This window comes from Oryza glaberrima, chromosome 11, assembly GCF_000147395.1.
Source record: "Oryza glaberrima chromosome 11, OglaRS2, whole genome shotgun sequence".
NCBI classification, from domain to species: Eukaryota; Viridiplantae; Streptophyta; class Magnoliopsida; order Poales; family Poaceae; genus Oryza; species Oryza glaberrima.
The window spans coordinates 3,888,436-3,910,363 of NC_068336.1; the positions used below are offsets into that span (position 1 = coordinate 3,888,436).

At 41.6% G+C, this 21,928-nt stretch overlaps 1 protein-coding gene and 2 long non-coding RNA genes across 6 annotated transcripts; 1 reads left to right on the top strand and 2 right to left on the bottom strand.

The window, feature by feature from the left end:
* Positions 1-3,615: 3,615 nt before the first annotated feature.
* On the bottom strand, positions 3,616-5,962 carry LOC127754857 (uncharacterized). 2 transcript variants are annotated; one of them, XR_008012900.1, is made up of 5 exons: positions 5,826-5,909; positions 5,651-5,726; positions 5,146-5,311; positions 4,883-5,040; positions 3,616-3,937 (listed from the first exon to the last, which is right to left on the bottom strand). It is a non-coding gene; the product is annotated as an uncharacterized LOC127754857 (long non-coding RNA). The 2 variants fall into 2 exon arrangements; XR_008012901.1 differs by lacking the exon at positions 5,651-5,726 and having other exon boundaries at positions 5,826-5,962.
* A 251-nt stretch (positions 5,963-6,213) lies between these two features.
* Positions 6,214-9,070, top strand: LOC127754856 (myb-related protein 308-like). The gene is made up of 3 exons (XM_052280451.1): positions 6,214-6,356; positions 6,465-6,594; positions 6,771-9,070. The coding sequence occupies exons 1-3, from the start codon at positions 6,224-6,226 to the stop codon at positions 7,390-7,392; spliced, it is 885 nt and encodes a 294-aa protein (XP_052136411.1). The 5' UTR covers positions 6,214-6,223; the 3' UTR covers positions 7,393-9,070.
* LOC127754859 (uncharacterized) lies at positions 6,478-21,253 on the bottom strand. 3 transcript variants are annotated; one of them, XR_008012904.1, is made up of 8 exons: positions 21,111-21,253; positions 16,662-16,819; positions 14,732-14,864; positions 14,152-14,247; positions 12,661-12,818; positions 12,431-12,535; positions 9,785-9,848; positions 6,478-6,616 (listed from the first exon to the last, which is right to left on the bottom strand). It is a non-coding gene; the product is annotated as an uncharacterized LOC127754859 (long non-coding RNA). The 3 variants fall into 3 exon arrangements; XR_008012903.1 differs by having other exon boundaries at positions 13,958-14,247; XR_008012902.1 differs by having other exon boundaries at positions 12,661-14,247.
* Between the last annotated feature and the right edge of the window lie 675 nt (positions 21,254-21,928).

Below are 21,928 nucleotides of genomic sequence, written 5' to 3' on the forward strand. Positions count from 1 at the left end.
TTGATAAAGTCATTATGGGCACATCGCTGTTGACAGGTACATCGTCTACCAATTTAAACCTAAGGGAACTGGTTTCACCACAATCAGTGCTTTCTCGCAGAGTTTCTCCCGTTCTTGTTATGCTCTAAACTATTATTATTATTATGTTTTTAAGCTTCATTCCAATAAAAGCTTTTTCCATTGAACAAAGTAGTAGCGTAGTACCACAAATTCCCTCCTCGCTTACATGTGCGCGCACGATTCCTGGCGGGTAAATAAGGGTAGCTAATGACGCCATTACATCATGATTCATAAAAGAAACGGTGCTGATTAATTAAATATAAGGGTGAACGAGTCATCTTGGTCCCAATCACTGTTCTTCCTTTTTCTCCTACAGTTTCTACGGCTAGTCCATCTCTTGACTCACCTCCATACTGTACCATGCATGAACAACAAGGTTCGATGTTTATAATTTAATTTTCACTGGTGACGTGTCTGACAACGAAGAGGAAAAAAGGGGCAGAGTAAATGTTTGTCTTTTGTTGTGTCCGCTAGGGAAAACTTTCCGGTGGAATGGGGACATCGCTTGAAAAGTTGTGCACCAACTGCTCTTTTGTTACTGTTGCCTCGTCTTGTTAATGTGATGCTGCATTGACCGGCCTGAACGAGTGAATGGCCAAGTCGTCCCTTCAGGTTATTCTTTCTGGATTTTGGAAGAGTTGTGACCCGGTCAGAGATAGATGAAGAAGCGGATCAATTAATTTAGTTTTAATTATTTTAATCTTAAAAATAAATATATATTTGATATTTTAGCAACTTCTATAAAATTTCACATGAAACGCGGTTTTAAAAACTTCCTAACGAAAATTGAGATAGAATGTGTATCTTAAACAGAAACGAACGGGATTATATCACGGAATTGTTCAAGGCTCCTCAGAGTAAACCAGATGGTTGGTGATCACTCGATTAAGATGGTTGTCAAGCCTCTCCGAGTCTTTCCTTGGGTTAGTCTGATCGGTTGGCTTACAACTGATAAAATGTAAAACAACATACAAACAACTAAAAAAAATTTATAGACAAAACTTTTCTACTATATTATTTGCGATTTAAAAACCAATACTAAACAATAAACTATGATAAAAACTCACAAAATTAACTCTTAAAATTAAATTTTAAAATTAAAATTTTGGCAACGGCTTATAACCTAAAAATATAAATTGATGGGAAGAGGGTTTAGGACATGCTTTTGCACAAATTTTGAAAGATCTTGCATGACTACGTCGTTAAGAAGTAATTCTCATGATATTGTTACAGTTTTACCAAGTTTTACTAATAACACATCAAGAGAAATTAAAAGCTATAGTTGTGATTAAAAGATTATGGCCAGCTTGTTTGCAACCAATTTTATGATTATAATTAGGGTTTTTCCGTTGTTTTAAGTTACTTGGTACTTTTCTAATGCTAAGAATAGACGTGCAAGTATCAACATAAATTATTTTCTGTTGCATCGGTTACATATCTTCAGCTTATAAAGCCATAGCTTAAAAAGATAGCTTCCATTCAGCCTTGCATCAACATCGAAAAGACATACTCTCTCTGTCCCAGAATATAAGAAGTTTTAGGGTGGACACGGTTATTAAGAAAGTAGGTAGAAGTGGGTGGTGGAGAGTTATGATTGGATGAGTAGTAGAAGTAGGTGGGAAAAGTGAATGGTGGAGGGTTATAATTGGTTGGGAAAAGAATGATGGTGGAGAAGTTGTTATATTTTGGGACAACTCCTGGGAAGTAGTAAAATACTTTGTGGCATGTGTTTACTGGGTACTCCCTCCATCTCAAAAAAAAACTCAACCTAAGCGGCGATGTGATAACAATTTAGATAAGTGGCTATGTGATAACGAATTTGTTTAGATTCGTTATATTGGGAGCTCTTATAGGTTGAGTCTTTTTGGAGGGAGGAAGTACATTATTGCTGATCGGTGAAACTCTTGTGGATTCGACAAACTAAAGGAAACAATCCCCAAAATTGTGGTAGCCTTGCACCTTCTTGCACCTTATTGCGTCCTAGGCTCCTACTCCTACACTACCACTCTACTACTTGTACTAGAGAAATGGAATTGGTATAACAGAAGCAGGGGCAGTACAGGGTGCAGGTAAGCTAATTTATTGAAGCAGATGCTACCTACCTCTTGTTGGATTTGGCCCAAGGTGTATGGAGGGAGGGTAGTAGCTCAGCAGCATCTCATCTCATTCATTGACACACCTTTATTATTACACCACCAGCAGCAACTTGCTGCTGCTGCTGCCTGCTGCCTGCTGCATCTCTTCTCTTCCCTTTCCTTCTCTTGGCTTCCCTTCCCTTCCTAGGAATGCCCCATGAGTACACCAGGTCTACATCCACAGCTCCATACACCTGTGTGACAATAGACAATAGTTAAGTTGCTGAAATTTCAAAAAGTAATATAATTCTAGCAATGTTTCACTTCAAAAAAAATATATAATTCTAGCAATGTGACATCTTGCAAACACCAAATTAATAGCATAGAAAAGAACAACATTTTGCCTACCGTTTGGCCTCCGACTGTTAGATCCATGGTGTGACAATCTGCGACTGTTGAACAATTGCACTTAGATTGATACAAGGGACCCGGCCACCCGCAATTCAGAGACATTAGCCAAGGAGGCAATAACACAGCCTATTTAGTGCAAGTACTGGCACCAACTACATGTTACTATCTTCATTTTGCAATGTTGTTCCATAGACTAAAAATATATACAAGAAAAAATAATGAGAAAAGACAATGTATACCACCTACAGAAACATACTCCGTATAATATAATCGCCAAGCTCTTACAAAGCATTTGGTTACGGGTAAAGAGCAAAATAAATTGCAACAATAATATATTGGCATTGGTCTTCTCAGTAGACAAATATTGAGATGGATAATCCAATACCATAAACAACAAATATTGTGAAACAGGAGAGCAGTAACATCTGATGTTGTAGTGCATGAGGACCGGGTCCATGCACAGTTCCATGGAGGGAAAAGAGGGTGCCATTACTGATGAGGAGGTCCTGCCTCCTACTAGTACTCAACTGTGGTGGCCTGGTGTTTGTAGGGGGCTGGCTGGTCTGGTGACTCGCGAATTAATCCAGGTTATTAATAGTCTACGTTTAATATTTATAATTATTATTTAAACATCTGATGTGATAGGAACTAAAAAGTTTTATTCCCATTTAAACAGTTAATTAGGCTTAAAAAATTTGTCACGCAAATTAACTCTCATTTAGTTAATTAGTTTTATAAGTAGTCTATGTTTAATACTCCAAATTCATCCGATATGACGCAAATTAGCACTGGAATTGGATTGGATTGGATGGTGTAGGAGGAGGAGAGCATGGGTGGTTGTTGATGGGTGCATTTAAGACTTCCTGGCCTTGACAAAGATACCAGATCTCTGTACTATGGGGACTGGCCACTCAGCTGCCTGCACCCAACAAGGAGGAGAAAACTAACCTAACCTCTGGGAGTTATTTCCACCAATCAATTCCCTAGCTACCCACTTTTCCATGCTCCACATGCAAAGCCCAAGGCCAGGAGCCTCAGGACACCCGCAGTACTAAAGTAAGGTACTCTCTATAAAACATGTACATCTCAGCAATAGACTAGATTAATAGTAAACCAACTCAATAGTATGTTTGCATGGGTATCTATAGCTCTCTAATCCATTGCCTCGTTTTTCTCTATAGACTATCTCTAGGTTAGTAGATAGCTTTGCTCTCTCTCTCTCTTCATTTAATCTATTCTAAGTAGTAAAATATGCTGACATGGATCTCTTGTAAAGAGCCTATAGATAATCATTGCGGGTGCCCTCAACTCCTCTCCAATCTCCATCAATTTGCCTTGCCTCCTCTTCTTCTCATCAGTAGATCTGCATCATGTTTTGGAGCATTTCTTATCTGCACCACAAATGAAGAAACATGGCTGAATGTGACACATATATAGTATAGGGTGACGTGTTTACATCAACGCATAAGCAGTTTTCATGCTAAATAGCTAAATCCTTGCATGCCAGAGCAAATGACAGAAACTCTGAAAGCACCTGCTATGAAAACAATCTTTCAGGATTGTTATTGTCTCAATTGATCGCTTTGGATACCATGCTTGTAGTACTAGTTCTCTTTTTGATGGAGCAGATAAGCACTTTTAACTGTAGTAGATCTGGTGGTATTATCTTTGGACTCATGCAACAGAAAGAATGCAAAGAGTGAGGTTTCATGGCACCAAAAGGGGGGCAGCTGACTGGACCGGAGTACCACGAAAAATATTCTTTAGCACTGTAATCAATGTCACCACCAAACCCCGAATGAGTTTACAATTCTTAAGGATACATCGTTGGAGATTAAACCATTAAAATATTTCTTTTGTTTGAACATGAACAGCTGAGCTTACTCTACTAGGATTACCTGTATTTTGTCCTCTCAAGACTCAAGACTCAAGACTCCAGGATGTCCTCATGGAAATGGAAACAGTCCAACCTTCCTCTATATTCGGGTTTTTTTTAAAAAAAAAGGAACCTTCCTCTTTAGAATTCAAATATTGCAGCAAGACTAGTTCGAATAGTCCTGCCACCATCATGACCATTTCACTATACAAACTTAACCAAACAACAAACAAAATAGCCATGAAATTGACGTAATACACTTGTAATGATACTGTTGTCGTAACAGCTGGATGTGTAAATTCCGATGCAGCAAGCATGAGTACGTGGAATACTCGGCCTACCCTAACCTTACAACATGTACACCAACCAAGAATAAAGTAAGGGTTAAACAAGTGCACAACTTGCTCTATATCAAGAGGGAGGGGAATTAGGAGCGGGAAGGAAGGAGGGGGTAGCTCACCAAATTGATCAGATTCTCCCCTTTCTTGCTTCACCCTTTCCCTTTCTTTGCTTTCTTTCTTGCACAATCACACACAAAGACATGCTGCTGGGTTTTCTAGAATCTCAGAAAGGAGGGGGAGCTAGCGTGGGGTGCTAGAAAAATGTCGGTGGGTGAGCCTGAAAAAAAGAGGAAAGATTACGGGATTGTAGTAGTAGAAATTAAAAATAAGATGAGAAGCAACGTAGTCTGAGTCAGAGTGAGGGAATAAACACTTTCTATACCCATTAAGCATCGCCATGTGCTGCTGATGTGTGCCCCAAAAAATCTACTAACGTGGAAGTGGGTGTTGAGCCATTGAAGTTTGTTTCCAACTCAGACTTTTTCTTCCATCAAGCAACAGCAATCCCTTGGACCAATTGAAAACCTTGGGCTAGCTCGTGTCCCCTCCTGTCCAATAGAAGGCATGCATGATAGAATCAGGTTTAACTCATTGAATAACAAAGGAACGAAAACATAGTACATGTTGTATATTATATAAAGTACATATAGACGAACAACACACTAAAAATAAACAATACTGATCGATTTATGTGAACGGCATGCATGCATCATCATCGTCCTACTAGTAAAACTAACAAATACCTTATTCATATATCAATACACAATTATACAACACCGTAGATGCTGTAATAAAAAACTTTTTTTTTTGCTGTTACCACATACGTATTTCAGAAAGATGTACCATCAAGGACACCCACCAAATCGGAGGCGAAGAAAAACCCCTACCTATGCGCGCCCAACTCACGCATCTGGTACACTCACCGGGTACAACCAACAATCCCATTTCCAAAAACAAATCGAACTGAAAAAAAAATAAAAGATGAAACAATAAACAAAACCAGACACACAGAAAAAAGGAAAGGGAATAGGACGAGGAGCACTGGGAGTGAAGTATACCTACCTACCAAATCCAGCCCCGTGGGGGGAGGGCCTTTGCAAATGGCAGCCACTCAACCAACCTCCGCTCCTCCTCTCGTCTCATCGCACCAACTCGGTCAAATGGCCCAGAGGGATCCGGGTCAATGGGGCCCTCCCCTCCTCTCCCTCTCCCTCGTATAAAACCAACCAACCACCACCCTCCTCTCTCTCTCCTTGCTCACGAAAAAGCTCCCACAAAGCATCACCTGCAACCAGCAAAACAACCAGCCCCCGCTCATCTCCATCTTCCTCCTCCCTCCCTCGCTCCCGTGCTTCTTCTCTTCATCAACAAGAGAGCTTTCCCTCGATCTGTCTGTGTGTGTATATATATAGAGAGAGAGGGACTGATCTGGGTGTAGCGAGCTAGGTAGCCTAGCTAGCATGGGGAGGTCCCCATGCTGCGAGAAGGCGCACACGAACAAGGGAGCCTGGACGAAGGAGGAGGACCAGCGGCTCATCGCCTACATCAAGGCCAACGGCGAGGGATGCTGGAGGTCGCTCCCCAAGGCCGCAGGTATATACAACGTCGTACAAAATCATGCTACTCCGGCCATGGCGTGCATGGCGGCGGCGATCATGGTCAGAGGTCGACGGTGACTGACTGAGTGTTACCTGCGTGTAGGGTTGCTGCGGTGCGGGAAAAGCTGCCGGCTGCGATGGATCAACTACCTGAGAACGGACCTCAAGCGAGGTAATTTCACCGAGGAGGAGGACGAGCTCATCATCAAGCTCCATGAGCTTCTAGGCAACAAGTAAGCCTCCATGCCGGCCATCCTGCAAAGAAGATAAATATTGTATTAGCTATATAAGAGATAGAATCATGATCCGATCATAACAACATGGCGATGGATGAATCGACAAGCATATTACTGATCACTGATCGATCGATGTGTGTATAATAACATATATCTATATGGTGTATATGCAGGTGGTCACTGATCGCCGGGAGGCTGCCGGGGAGGACGGACAACGAGATCAAGAACTACTGGAACACGCACATCAAGCGCAAGCTCCTCGCCCGCGGCGTTGACCCGCAGACGCACCGCCCGCTCAATGCCGCCGCCGACCACCACCAGCAGCAGCAGCTCCAGGCGCCACGGCGGTTCGCCGCCGCGCCAGCCGGCCACCACCACCACCACCCTGACCATTTCGCCGTCCTCTCCAACTCGCCGGAGGCCTGCAGCCACAGCAGCGACGACGAGCCCAGCTCCGCCACGCCGCCGCCGCCGCCGCGTCACCTCGGCATCGACCTCAACCTTTCCATCAGCCTAGCTCCTTACCAGCCGCAGGATCAGACCAGCGAGCCGATGAAGCAGGAGGACGACGAAGCGTCAGCGACGGCGAACGGCGCCGGCAATGCAGCGATGACGACGACGGCGACGACGGCGGCGGTGTGCCTGTGCTTGAACCGCCTCGGGCTCCACGGCGGCGAGGTGTGCAGCTGCGGACGCGGCGGCGCCCCCTCCATGCAGGCCAGCACACACATGTTTAGATTCATCACGCCGCTAGGAGGAGGCCACCACAACAGTAGTAGTACAACAATGACATAATTAATTAAGTTGAGGGAGGAGATATATATACACTACTTAATTCGCAATTAAAACCCAGCCACACATGCTTAGCTCTTTGTAATATTCATCAGGAAATGTGATCTCTTTCTCTTTTTTTTTATTTCCCCTCATTTGCAGCCTCGGCCAGAGTGATCATCATGCTTCATCGATCATCATTCATCAGGGTGACATGGTTCATGAGTTAGTTTTAGTTGTTATTTCTTTCTTGTCTTCCTCTAGTTTCTTTTAACCCATATAGATAGTTTTTTTTTAGGGCAAGACATAGGTTGTTGATGATCTACCATTAGATCTAAACATGCCCTTTTGGAGACCTCATAAGAATGCATCACTCAACACATAGCTTTCCAAACACTTTATTTCCCTCATGCATGCTAGTAGCCCTTTTGCAACTTGTTTTTATGTCTCCTTTTATATGGAGATGCTCTTGATTGGCCAAAGATGAGGGAGGTAAGGAGTGAGTGGTACATACTGATGAAAGTGAAGGAGGGTGCATGCTGTGGTTGTGGTGCTGCTGGTGGTTATGGGAAGTTAGGTTTCTTGATGAATGTTTGCAATCACATGAGCAGCCAGTGAGAAAAGGAGGCACAGTTTTTAAAGAAAAAAAAAAGAAAAGGTTTGTCTTGTAGATAGAGAGGAGGGAGGAGATCAGGGGGGAGAGAATGGAGAGCATGTGAGATGCTCTCTCTTTTTTGGGGGGGTTAGGTTGGTAGGTAGGTAGAAGGGATGGGAGAGGTGTTAATGAAGGGGATAAAGTGCCATCTAGGAGGGGGCATGGATTGAGGAGCTTTTGGTTAGTTAATGACTTAATAGTCGGAGCTTGGCTCGTGGTTTGTCCTTAGTCCTTGGGTGGATGCTGGTAACAGGTGGGGGTAATTAGTATTTTAATCATGGATCAGTGCTATAGTTAGCACTTAACTAAGCTAACTTCAGGCTTTTCTGAAGAGGAGTGGGGGCCCAGGAAGGATGATCTTCAGAGTTAAGAGGATTAAGCACAAGCAGAATGTCAGTGGTCTCCCTCACTGATCACTCTAGTCTCATCCTACCTATGTATCTTCCATATTGCTAGATTTGAAGCTTGCATATTCCTCCATGGGCGCATAATTCCTTGAGCAACTTTTGTTTTAGCTATATTCAGGAGCAATCTGAAACTATACATGGAAGCATGCATACGTTTTAACCTAGAATATAACAAAGCCCAGTCCTTAATATTGTCCAACAGTCAGCTGTATAAACCAGAGGCAATAGCTAGGTAGGATGTGCTTTCTACACTTTGACAATAATCAGGTACCACAGGGAGAAGCTCAAAGTTGACAAAGATGGTCATGATATAGGGTGTGTTTAGTTTCTGAAAAAAATTGAAAGTTTGAAGAAAGTTGGAAGTTTGTGTGTAGGAAAGTTTTTATGTGAAATGATGTGATGGAAAGTTGGGAATAGAGGGGAAACTAAACACGGCCATAAACACGGCCATAGAAGAGAACTAGAAACCATTTCAACACATATAGTTGATATATGTGTCCGCCAAAGTAAATACGCACTGATTGATACATAGAAGATGTAACCACCGGAGGAATGTTCATTTAGAACTATGTTCAGAAATTTCATACTTTTTTTCCGGTTTCGCGAGAAAAATGCTATGAAACAAGCTAAAACAACTGTTCTACAGGTGCTACTTCTTAACCACCGTATAGCAGCTTTCTCAAAATATTTTTTAACACAAGATTGTCGGTTAATTTTCCTTTATGAAAAGGGTTTGCTGCATAAGCGTAGTGTAAAAGAGTGTCTCTTTTTGTTGGAGAGCAAGGCATAATATTGGTAGTCCTTTTATAAAAGGAGTTGAAATGTGATAGTGCATCGTTCTAATCAATCATGATAAAATCGTAATAGTAAAGATTTTATTCTTAAGCCCCATATTTTGGGGCAAAAGGTAGATTAACGTTATTCCTAAATTGCATATGCTATCTAAAAGTTACAATGCATGGAATTGCCAAGATCCAATATTTTTCCTTTATATATTCCATAATGCTTCACTTAAAACAAAAGCAAAGCACCTAATAAAATGCTGTTAGTTATTCATTTGTTTCCATATGTCATGATGTCCTAGCCATATTTAATAGGATTCATCCTTTTTCCCTAGTTTTGGTTTGCATTCAAAATGTGTGATGAAAATATGAGCAGCTACAAACTTTATATACCATAATATAGAATCTACCTGTTGTAAAGACTAGTCAGATATCAGAAGGCTGTACTTCAGATCTTCGATTGTGTTCACTATTAGTAACAACTCGCACTAACCCAGATCATTAGCTAGATCTAATAAAAGTCGAATATACACTAGTATATAATACTAAGCTGAGGTTGTTAGATAGCCTACCTCATTTGTTTCCAGGTGTAGTGTAAGCCTCTCTATGCAGACGTAAGATGATAGAGGAACTGAGCTGAAAAAGAAAAATCAATATAAAAACAATAAGTCGTCATCTCGAACTAAATAGAAATTATGTAGAAGTCAGTATCAACGGCAAACACATCTCATCAGATCTTTGCAAAGCATGCATGTGACACCTGCACTTATAGGAAAGGACCAACACCTCACCCTACGCTGTAGTTCCTTAGGTAAAAAATGTTTATACTCGAGATCTCAACAATTTTTGCCCTGGAAATTTAATCACGTGAGGTAGAAAATATTCCCAAGATCCTATCAATCGGATCTAAGATGTCTATAGAAAACTAATATAAAATAGGGATGCTTAATCAACTAGTTCTTGCTGCAACACAGATTTGCTCTTTTTTTTCTCGTAAACAAAAAGAAAATATAAAGACATGCTCATTTCAAAGAACTGCCAAAGCTAAACGTTTGCTTAACCAAAGAACGTCAGTGGAAAGAGTAGGTTTGTCTTGTTTAGTCTAAGCGTGTGCGCTTATGGCCCACAAGAGCTGGCCCAACAGCAACCTGCGGCAATAATAATTAAGAAATCTAATTGTCAAAAAAATTATTTTAGAACTAATTGTCAAATCTTGGAGACAGATTTGTTGAGATAAGTCCGTGAGGACTTGCAACTTGCAAAATAGACAGGGATTCCAAATTTTCGACACTGCGAGGCAGTGAGCGCTTGTGAACTCAACCAATATAATACCCAGGGATTGATAGCTACTTTTTCTCTTGGTGGAAGGAAAAACCATCTAAAAAGCATGAACTTCTCCCAACCAATATGTTTCTATTTTGTCCACAAGAATGGTTATTTCAGAGGGCAGGGTCTTTTGCAAAACTTCCTTAAAAACTGGAAATGGGGTAAACGCAAATGGAACAAAACAAAATCAGTGACTACTATAGAGAGTTATTCTCATTTGACCACCTGAACGTATGGTGGGACGAATCCTTTTCTTACCCCCTCAGCAATCACCAAGAAGTACCAACAGATGACAAAACAATTCCACCCAAGTATTCCCCCCCTTTTCTACCCTTCCACCAGTGGCTCAAAACAATCGTGAGGCTCACACCCATGTTCCTAGCTGATGATGATTCATTAGGTTCCTCCTGGATAGAGCCGAATTTAACAGCAAGCATCCTACGGTTCCAATCATACGGAGGTATCCACGGCAATCGAATCATTCAGATTGGACAGCTATATATATCAAAGGGGTCAACGATCATGGGGCTCACTCTCAAGATCTTGGATGATGTCCCAGGGAGCTTGTACTTAAATTTAAGTATGTATTAGTGGTATGGACCACTCAAATTGAGCGTAATCCGCACTGGCAAGAAATCCAAATCTTTTGCCAGTGTAGAAGACAAGAACCAACTTAGGAGAAGATGATGAAGATGGCTGTAGCTAGCTGTGGACGGACAGGGAGAGGATAAGCAGAGGGCTTGGGAATGGATGGCTGGATGCAAACACTGGGCGGTGGTAGTTGGTGGTTGGTAGCCCACATGACATCAGCCCAAAAAGACAGCAGCCCGTGTCTTCTTCTTCTTTTCACAAATTCCTGGCCTGTGCTTTTGGCAATTGCTCTAGTCCCCCACCGCATCTCATCTCTCGCACCTCCCTTTCAGACGTCATTCTCGGCTGGCTCGGGTGAGTTTTTGATGGCTTTTGGGTGAAGTGTTGGTTTTTTTGTGGTGGGGTCACCTTCTAGAAGCACAAGTGACCCAATGTCTTCCCCACAAATGGTCAGTGGATGCAGCGTCCGTTTGCAACTATCCTTGTCAATGATCTACTAGCGGCTCAGGCACTGTTTAGATCCTCCAAAATGGTAAAAGTTTTATCATTTTGAAGCACTTTTTGCCATTTTGGATCTAAACACTAGCAAAAGTTAGCAATTTGCCATTTGCCATTTGCTAGTCCATAGTAGCAAATTGTGCCAAAAAATGCTTTGGGATCACTCTCTCTCTCTCTCCACCAAAAAGTGCTAGAATGGCAAAAGTTCAGGATGCATCTGAACACCAACTAGTACTTTTACAATACCAAAAACTTTTGCCATTCCAAATGCATCTAAACATGCCCTCAGCTGCAATGGATGTGAAAAAGGTGGCATGCAGTGTGCCGGAATCACGTAATTATTTTTTCCAAGAAAGAAGAGGCAGCTGCTCCTATACCCTTAAGAAAAGCTGAAACTGATAACAGCCAGACCTTTCCTAGTCATAGCCGGCGCAAGAATTCAACGGCTTATCGATTAACTTTAAATCCAGCATAGCGGCTCCATTATACAACCTTTTTTTTTCCAATGAGAGGTTTGGGTTGGATCGCTTCCGGCCTACCCAACGTCTAACAAACGGTCAAGATCGAAGCAGGCAAACTTTGATGCACTTTGTCTAAAATCCTATCACCCACAAATTATCGGGTGCTAGCTAGTGAGTGGTGACTGGTGGTGAGTGTGCGCTGATATTTTTGTTAAGAGAACAAAAGTGATCTTATCCTTCTGCCTAACCATTGTAACATCACAGTCACATGCCCATGATGATCATCCCCTTAAGATCTTGTCCCCTTGCCCATGTATCTAAGTGGGTGTATTGTGTACAGACCTGGTTATGTAGGAGTGTTGGAGTCTTCAGAAAATGTACGAAGCATGGTGCATGCCTGGGGGTATGGAAAGGAAGTATCACCACATGCGTGCAAGCATATATAACCTACAAAAAAACATATGCAATACATGTGTAAGAATACTCTGCAAGTTACTGTGCCATTGTCCAGTCTGCCTCAGCTCTTTTTCAAGGTGACTTACAGGATGATTATTTGAGAAAAAAGTATCTACCTTGCAGGAGCATCTGAAGGTGCTCGTCCAAGTACCATAAACTTTCCAAAGTCATGGTCTTTGACAAATCTATTGATTACCATTCCTTTAATTTTGATGTACCTTGAAAAAGGAAACCACAGGGACTACAAGACGCGCAAATACCAGGTCATAGTAACCTGCATATCAAGGCACGTCCAGAAAAAATGCTAAGATTGAGACATCAATACATCATAAAAATCTTTTGTTCTATTTCCCCCCAAGTCAAATAAAGGAAGAACTATGTGAACTTAATTAGTTTGTTGAGTAATGAAAACAGCAATTGCTTGCATGGTTACTAGAAACCCCATCCTAATCTATCAGCATGGATCCAATATCATTACTGTCAAAACTTTTTTGTTCTGGGAGTACTAAATCATCGATCCATTGCATCCTTAGTGTTAAACCTTTTCGTGAATTTAGTGTTAAACCTTTTGAGTTGGGAGTTCATAAGTTCAGGATATATAACACACGTCAAAATTTTAAATTGTGCAAATGGTATATGGTATGTAACTATGTATATGTAATGTATGCAAAGTTTGACCACTAATAAGACTTGTCTGGTTTAGTTTCTGTCAAATCAAGCTTGTGTACTGCTAAGTATCCAAAGGGGCCACCGCCAGACATACAAGAAGTAACATTCACAGGAAACACCTTACACTATGGGAAAGTACAGCAATACATACGCTAATCAACAATTTCATTGTTCCACATTCCAAGCCCAACAGATACAGCGAGCAACTTTTTTTTTCAAAAACATTGAGACGGTAGTTACTATTAAGTAGTAGCAAAATATGGCAAGAACAAAATAATCCCTTTTTTTAAGAGACGAAGCAAGAACAGGATAGCACATTAGACATATATGTACAAGAAAAAAAGATTAGAGTATTCTGAAGGCATGCATGTGTACTCCATTATAGAGCACTAGAACAACTGATGAGATTCTCCCTACCAACAAGGCGAAATGCCCAGCTGGTTTGACTGCATGCCAAATTGCTCTCACTCTTTTCGAACATGCTGCATACATGACATGAGTGGGCACATAAGTGCCCAGGTAACTTTTTTCTCTTGAAAGTCACATAAACTTTTCAATAAATCTACTTTACAAAGCAAAAGAGAAGAAAAGGGTTAAAGATGTTTTGACATTCATACTACATAGGATGAGTTAGGTCTAGTGAAGGTTCTACCCATGAGAAGGACCGTGCAAAACCCAAAAACTAAAGTAGGTGGGATATTGTGGAAGCATGCGGATATGATGCAAAGCTCAGTATAGCTTTACCTAACACCACAGCTTGAGCAACTGAAAGATGGCATATATGATCTTAAGTAACATCAATGATGTAGAGTGCAATAACCCCTTCTAGAACGAGGTAGGTCAGGTCCAAAAATACTTAAGACCTTTGATATTGCATCACAACCGGCACCTAACAAGAGAAAGGATTAAAAAGATATTATAACCTCTAGTGCACCCACCAAGCCACTCTGGTATGATAAAAGCTTGAAGATATGGTAGGCTCGATATGGATTGGAAGCTTCTATGAATCTTTGTCATTGCATCACGGGTGCTACCTAACATGCAGAGAACAAGAGATAGTTTTTTTCATATTTGCAGAATGACATCATGACTGTAACATTTTGTTAGTAATTAATTGTACCACTGTCCTTGTCTAACTCCTATTTTCAGCAGACTGTCAAAAAAATAACAATAAGAAAATCTTAGTTGTTACATTACTGTTGTTCCACTTTCAAGCAATAGCAACTAACTAATATAGTGATTCATGTCCCTCTCATGATAGGCAAGAGCAATGTAAATATTAACAATATGTACGAAATGATATGACCTGCACAAAGGTGACTAAGCTTGTATGGCATTATTAAAAGGAAATGTCTATCCAAAGGTTCAGGTTAGGCCTTTTAGACAAGTTATTTAAAGGAGTTTCCATGGTAGAGCAAAATTGTCTATGAAATAAATGTTTGTTGCAGCAGAAGCCTATTTAGATGTGGTTGACTTTAAATGCATAAAGCAAAAGTGATCAGCTGCTGAAAAATGTACCTTGCTAGGACAATATTTCTCAAATATTTGATGAAGATAAATACTGTACAGCAGAAGCAGGAAACTCAGATTCTGGGAGAGGTTGTGTTTTCTGAAGAGGTGTGTCCAAAAGATGCTAACTGCTCAGGTCATCCTACAAACAGACATGAGATGATAAACCTCAGAGACAGAATACTCATGACACAAGCTAAAAATATTTTGCTGCACATGGTTGAACAGTTGGAGCAATTGACCAGATGTTCAAAATAAGAACTTCTGGATGGGCTGGCCAATTCATGAAAAGAACATAGACATGGGATCCAATTCTTGTTCAAGCATTTAGAAGAAAGCAAGAATTAACAAGGCCAGTCATGGGCCTTGGGCCTGAATTCCAGACCATCATTTAAGTCACACTACAAAAATTATGCCCTCCAAGAAAATCATGCCCTAGTTTTCAAGGAAGGCAGACAAGATGGAGGAAAAGATATTGTGATTTACAGATTTCCATATTTACACCGCTTCTTGAATCTTTGTCGTTGCATCACCAGCTTGAGGATTATTACTTCACAAATATGATTAGTTCCTTACTTCCTTTGGATGTTGTTGATAATGACCGTGCTTTGATGCTCAAATCATGGGTTGGAAACTTATGCTTTTTCCTTTGAAGTATTTGGGAGCCCACCTTCATTTTAAATAGACTTAGAAAAAAAAGATAACCAGCCTAATGTTGATAAAGTTGTGAAGAGTGGCTGGCTGGAGGGTCAGAATTCTATCCTATGGTGGGCAATTGGTTCTGATTAAATTTCTTGTTTATCTACTTTTCTGTTCTTAAATTCATTGTTTGGTCTGTGAAGGCTATAATAGATTTCTGATCAGAATGGGTCTGGGTAAATGAAAACACTCAGATGATGGTTCTTGTTGATTCTGCTCTGAAAATGAATCTGTACCAAAAAAAAAAATTACTGCAATGTTGCTAAAATCCTTTGGACAGAGATGTCGAACATGTTATCTCGCCAGGCCGGCAGAAGCCGGCCAAAGTTTATTAAGGGAAGTCAGACATGCTATCTGTTTTGGTAATAGTTTAAACTTTGAATGTGTTGCTATAAGTGGAAACAAGATTTAACATCCTTGTGGAATATGAGAAATGACCTACTTTTTTTTTCTGTGTTACATTGAAGAAGTATGAAGATTGTGCAGCACAGGATGATGCTGACATTGAGGAACTGGAGTCTGGGGAATGTTGTGCCTAGACAGCTATTATGGCTGATGGACCAGAATATGTAAAGAGTGAAGAAGGGGCTGGTACAGAAGAGATTGAAGATTGAGCTGTGGAGCAAGGGGCAGAGCTTGAAGTGGAGGAACTCTACCCTATGTATGAGAAGTAATCAGAAAGCATGTCAGGTTGTTTAGATTTGTGTGCCAAAAGCATGCGTTGCTGTCTACAAATCTTTGTACTCTGGGTTAGTGTGCCGTGAAGTCATCCATGTGTGGAATTTTGGGCCTGTACTGCTTCTTCAGCTTGGAACTCTGTAAATATGTTGGTCTCGTTCTAATGAAGTCCAGAACTGATGCTTAGCCCTTTGGTTCTAAGAATTATTAGGATTATCCTTGTTTCCTTAGTGACTTACCTCCCTGTATTCCCTTATTAACAGCATCATGCCATTGGGCCAGGTATGTTTTAGTATGCTCCTGAGCTCCATAAAAAAACCTTAAAGTTCTAGTCAAGGTCAAGTACAATGGAAACAAGAACAGTATCATATCCACTGGGCAATCATCTGATCTGTGCATGACCATAGATAAACCACTCCATTATTTAAGATCGAAGTTTCAATGCAAGCAGAAAATTTAATGGAGTGTGCCAAGAAATAGAAGATTAGCATGTAAGCTTATTTTCTTCTTGTGTTTTATATAGACATAGGCATATCCGCATATATCAGGATTGTCAACATACCTGAACCAGAGTGCCTTACCACTATCGTATCACACAGATGCATTTGCTCCAGCCAACAGTAATCTCTTTTATATATGTACTTCTAATCTATCTGTGGTACGCATTGATGCTTCATTTGAGCAGTGCTGATGTATATCCCTGCAGAACTGAAAAGCCCACTGAAAAAAAGGAAATTTTCTGCATAATTAGTATTTGTATTGGACAAACTAAAATGCATAACCATTCCCTTAATCCTGAACTCAAGATACAGTGCAACTTTCTAGTGACAGAGCATCAGACCATAAAATGTGGGAAGATTGTAATAATATTGGTCGTTAGTTATGAACTGCTAAAGTGCTAAGACAAACCACTACCTGGGTATAAATATAAATAGCTATTTTGTTCAAGACAAACCACTACCTGCGTATAAATATAAATAGCTATTTTATTCTTTTCTTTTACAATAAATAGCCATTGTGTTGATTGTTGACCACTATAAAAGACATGGCGGAAAACTTGTATTGTCAACTAAGTATTTACAGGATAAAGCAAGGATCAACATTCACATTTCAATTGGTGAACATCGACCAAATGCTCAACCGTGCGAAACCATATCAGCTTACTATGGTTGAGACCAATATGCAAGTCATGTTGTCTGCTACGCAACAATTTAGGTCTGTACCTGAGGTCATGCTATGCTCTAGGCAGAAATTTACAGATTCCTATAATAAGAACCTGAAAGCCAATTTTTCAGTCACACTGACCACCCAATTGCAACCATTGATTTCAAATTGGCAAATTGGTTGCAATTGGGTGGTCAGTGTGTGTTTGATAAATTATTTTACTAAAATTCATCGAATAAATATTTCAAGTAATATCGGTCACATGAAGCAGAACTGTATGATACATGGGCCCAAAATTATCAAATAATAAACATGTCTAAATATATCCAATATTGAACTTGTTCTGTTGCGTATTCCGAATAAAAAATAGTGGTGCAAACAGATTTCAAATTTGATGCACAGTTTGAAGTTTTGAGGTATTCAAAATAAAAAGAGATTGACTAGTACTACGTGTAAATTACATTTGATCTGTTGGTGGCAACTACATTAAAGGTGGGACCCACTGTCATTAGTAGAGATAATTTCCTGATTATCTCCAGACTTCAGTACCACGTCGATGGGTTAGCTCATCTCTGCGCTCTGGCTTGGCTTATCACGGAGATTAACGCGTGGCGCTGAAAGTGCATTAATCCCCCTAGTGGGTTTTGGTGATTAATGACAAATGTGGTTAAGGGACTAATGAGTTCATTAAGTGACTTTCAGGTGCATTAGTCCAAGGTGTGGAAGATGGATGCTTGGAGACCCCAAAAAGTACAAAATCAAAGCGGACCGGAACTCGAGAAGTGCATAGGATAGTTTATCTTTTGAAATCGAGTTTTTAGGAAAAACCGTACTATTAAGAGGGGTTCCAGGTGATGCTCTGAGATATATCAAGTGCTCTTAGTGTGAACCAAGTGTCAAGTTTCCCTAGGAGTCATTTTTGCAAATACTCCATCTGTCCAAAAATGCAAGTCCGGAACTTACTGTCTTCCAGGTCCGGAAGTTCCGGTCTTGTGAAAAAGATTTTCCTAAGTGTAGTCCGGAAGTTCCGGTCTTCCAGGTCCGGAACTTCCTGTCTAGTTTCCAGTTCAAATTTGTGAGTAACGGCTAGATGACGTCACCTAGCCGTTATACATATACAGCTCGTTTCCAGCTCGTTCCTTGGCCATTCCACTTTCATTTTTCAAACCTAGAGCTATTGCTAGCCTCTCCCAAGTGTTTCTGGCCTTCTCCACTCAATCTAGAGCCTAATTCTTGTGAGAAAGAGAGATTGAGAGGGAGAGAAGAAGATTTGGAGATGTGTGAAGACTAGATCTTGGGTGAGCACTTGGAATATCTCGTGGGCTGTCATCTCGGTGCTTATTACTCTTGGAGATGATCTCCTAGATGGTTAGGTGTCGCCCGCGAGAATCCGTTGCATACTGTGGATGTCCCGGGTAAGTTTGTGAAGGATTTCCTCTCCTCCGAAAGGGAACGAGGTAAGTTAGTGAAGTTCTTGTGCTGAGATTCTAGAGGCTTTCCAAGTAGAGCAACCCACACTTGTGGTGGATTTCTAGAAGTAGGTTGAGTTGGATCTTGGTGGTCACTCAATTCTAGAAATTTGCCTAGGGGTGTTTGGGGTTGAAGGCTGTGGATTTTCTCTAGGGTTTTTGCACAAGTGAGGCAAGGGGTTAATCGAGACCCAGCTCTTTGGAGCTCCTCAACAGAGAGTAGGATCGCAAGATCCGAACTTCGGGAAAAAATCGCTCTTGTCTCTTTCTGTGATGTTTCTGTGGATGATTCTGTGATATATCCTCTGCTTAGAATACCTGTGCACCATCTTGTGAAGATTAGCTTAGTCTCTTGTTTCGAAATTTGAATTTCATCTCTTTTCTGTTACCCGGAAGTTCCTGTCTTAGAACACCGGAAGTTCCGGGCCTGGGAGGCCGGAAGTTCCGGAGTTCCTTACCAGGAAGCTCCGGGTCTGTTTGAATTTTACCGCTTCGATTTGTTTTTAAGTTTTCAGGGACAGCCTATTCAACCCCCCCCCCCCCTCTAGGCTTCATCAGCGCGTTCAGGCGCTAGAAATTCGGAGGCAGATTCCATCGCCTCTGCCTATATAAGACGCGAACCACTAGGTGTCGCGGGAGAGGGGAGGAGACCGGAAGAAGGAGAAGAAGAGAAGCAGGGAGAGGCGCACAAAAACAAATCACATTGATCTATTTGCTGGTGGTGTTCCGAGGAGATTAGAAACTTCTCGGTGACTCGCCTGCGGTTCGTGAGCAAGCGCGCCACAGTGAGATTAAATATCTCTCGTTGTCGAGCCGATGTCGCAAGTGGAGATGATGGTGGTAGATGGTAAGTATGATAAATAATCCTCTCCAACCCTGTTGGTAAACCAGTCGTTCTAATGGATTATCGGAGTACCTCCTCCTTCTCATCAATTGGAGCGCTTTGGAAATCAAATCACCTCCATTTTCTTGAAGCATAAACTTGGATTTGTCTAATCTGCGGATTGGATTATCCTCATATTTTTTATAATCAAAACTCTTGTTTTTATGGTGCGCATGCCGGGAGCGAGCCCTAAATTATAAACAAAGGAGGAGTGGAGATAAAAAAAAAAAGATATATGCTATGTTCGTGACCGACGAGGCCAAGCAATGCATTGGCTAAAGCTGAAAAATGCTATGGCTGTTATATATGTCTATTTATAGGCGAAACCATGGCCGAGTGCTGACAAGGCCAGGTCACTATACTATTAACACGTCTAGTCTAAAATGAACGGGAGCCGGATACACCGTTGCTGGGCACCGACGAGGCAAAAGCAACCACAAAAAATCCATGTTTGATGAAGGCCGAGATACATGACTGGGCACCGATGAGGCAAAAGTCACCCGCTTCACCAAATTCCCTCCGCACGCCGACGTGATGGTAGTGTACTGTGACTGGGTTTTGGTGAAACAAAGCCACCCGTTACACATTCACTATATTCACCGTAAAATCTGCACCAACCTCAACCTTCGGCGAGCAAATAATTTTGAAGACGGCGATCACAAAGCGCAGCTTAATCGGAGGTATTCCATAGGCTCGTCCTGTGGATGTAATTAACCGGTAGCCTCATTGCTAGGCGCCGGGAATCAGCGAACTGCACGCAATCTCCAGTCAGCATACCTTTTCATTAAGCATTTCTCGCGAAGGCAAAAGGCGAACTCCTGTGGGAGCCCTCATGTATTTGTAAACATTCATGTTAATGAATCATGATTAATAAAATACAGGGTTTCCCTATTTTCTGTGTGTTCATTGTTTTGTTTTCATCAAACAGTGTGAATCGCTGCAGCTGATCAAAATCCCAAAGGACTAACACTGAAACCACCCCTTCTTGGTGAATATTACATTTTTGCTGTTGTCGCCGTGCAAATGCTCCCCCCCACACACAGACAAGAGACGATGCAATTGTGGCTGCGGCGTATGCCAAACTGCCAAGACGGTGCTGATCACCGATCAGCCAAACCACCGAGCAGGTCGCGGGCGTGGGGAGGCAGGCAACCAACAACCTAACGTACCAGAGCTGACACGACGAGAATCAACGACGCCGCCAATGGCGAACCAAAATCGCAATCCCGGCGCCGAATCTCCTCTACTCTGTGGAATGACGCGAACAGCAGAGCAGAGACAACACCCGATGGAAGCTACCACATCATCTGCAACGGATTGCCCCCCCCCCCCCCCCCCCCACCTTCCCCCATCCTCTTAACCCCACGGATTGCTCCCCCGATCCCGCGGCAAAACCCCTCAAACCTCACATCACACGCAGCAACAAGCAATCAAACCCTAGATGGAGTAGAAAAGCTGGAGAGAACTAACTGTAGATGCGTTCGCGGGAGCTCACCGATTGCGGCCGGCGACGGCTGGTCCCGAGGAATCCTCCGGTGGCACGGGTCGCTCCCGCGGTGGCGGCGGTGAGCTCCATTGCCCCCCGAGAGATTTTGAAATGGGAGTAAAAATCAAGAGATCAAATCAAAATGTCCTCGAAATTTCGAATTCTTTTTTTTTTGTTGTTGAGAGATGGTGTTGTGCACTTGGGCGTTAGCGGGAATGCGGCGGACGACGGCGTTTTGGCGCTGTGACACTGGTGCGTGGGGCCCACTTGGGAAGCTTTCGCATTTGCAAGGGATCGTCTCTTCTTTGCTAGGCCCACCACTGGTTTTATCGAAATCATTAACAGGTCCTTCCAGGACTTGGATTGAAAAGGCGTGAAGATAAGCTTGTGATTTTTAACTCTTACATATGGGTTTTGCGCTTGTGTAATTGTGTTGCCTCTAGCACCTGGCCACCTGCTACGAGAAAATGGCCCTGCTCCTTTTAGAATTTTTCTCAAGATTTTTACCACGGATTATTTGCTCCTCACTTCTTAAAAAATATGATTTCTTAAAAAAAAAAACTTTCTCTCCACTACAGTGATTAGACAACCTATTCTAAACTATTTTTAAGTTTAGTCTTCAAAATATTAATCATTATATTAATCAAATAAACAATCCGTGACAATAATCCAAGCAAGTGTTTATGCATCTCATGTTGGTGTCATGATTGGGGATGCGTCACTTAGATTTGTTGTGTTGATAGCATGTTTTAGATTGTTGGGTTAGTAGTATATTTGAACTAGTTGGATTATAATCCTAAACAAAATATAGTAAATTAGATCGCCAA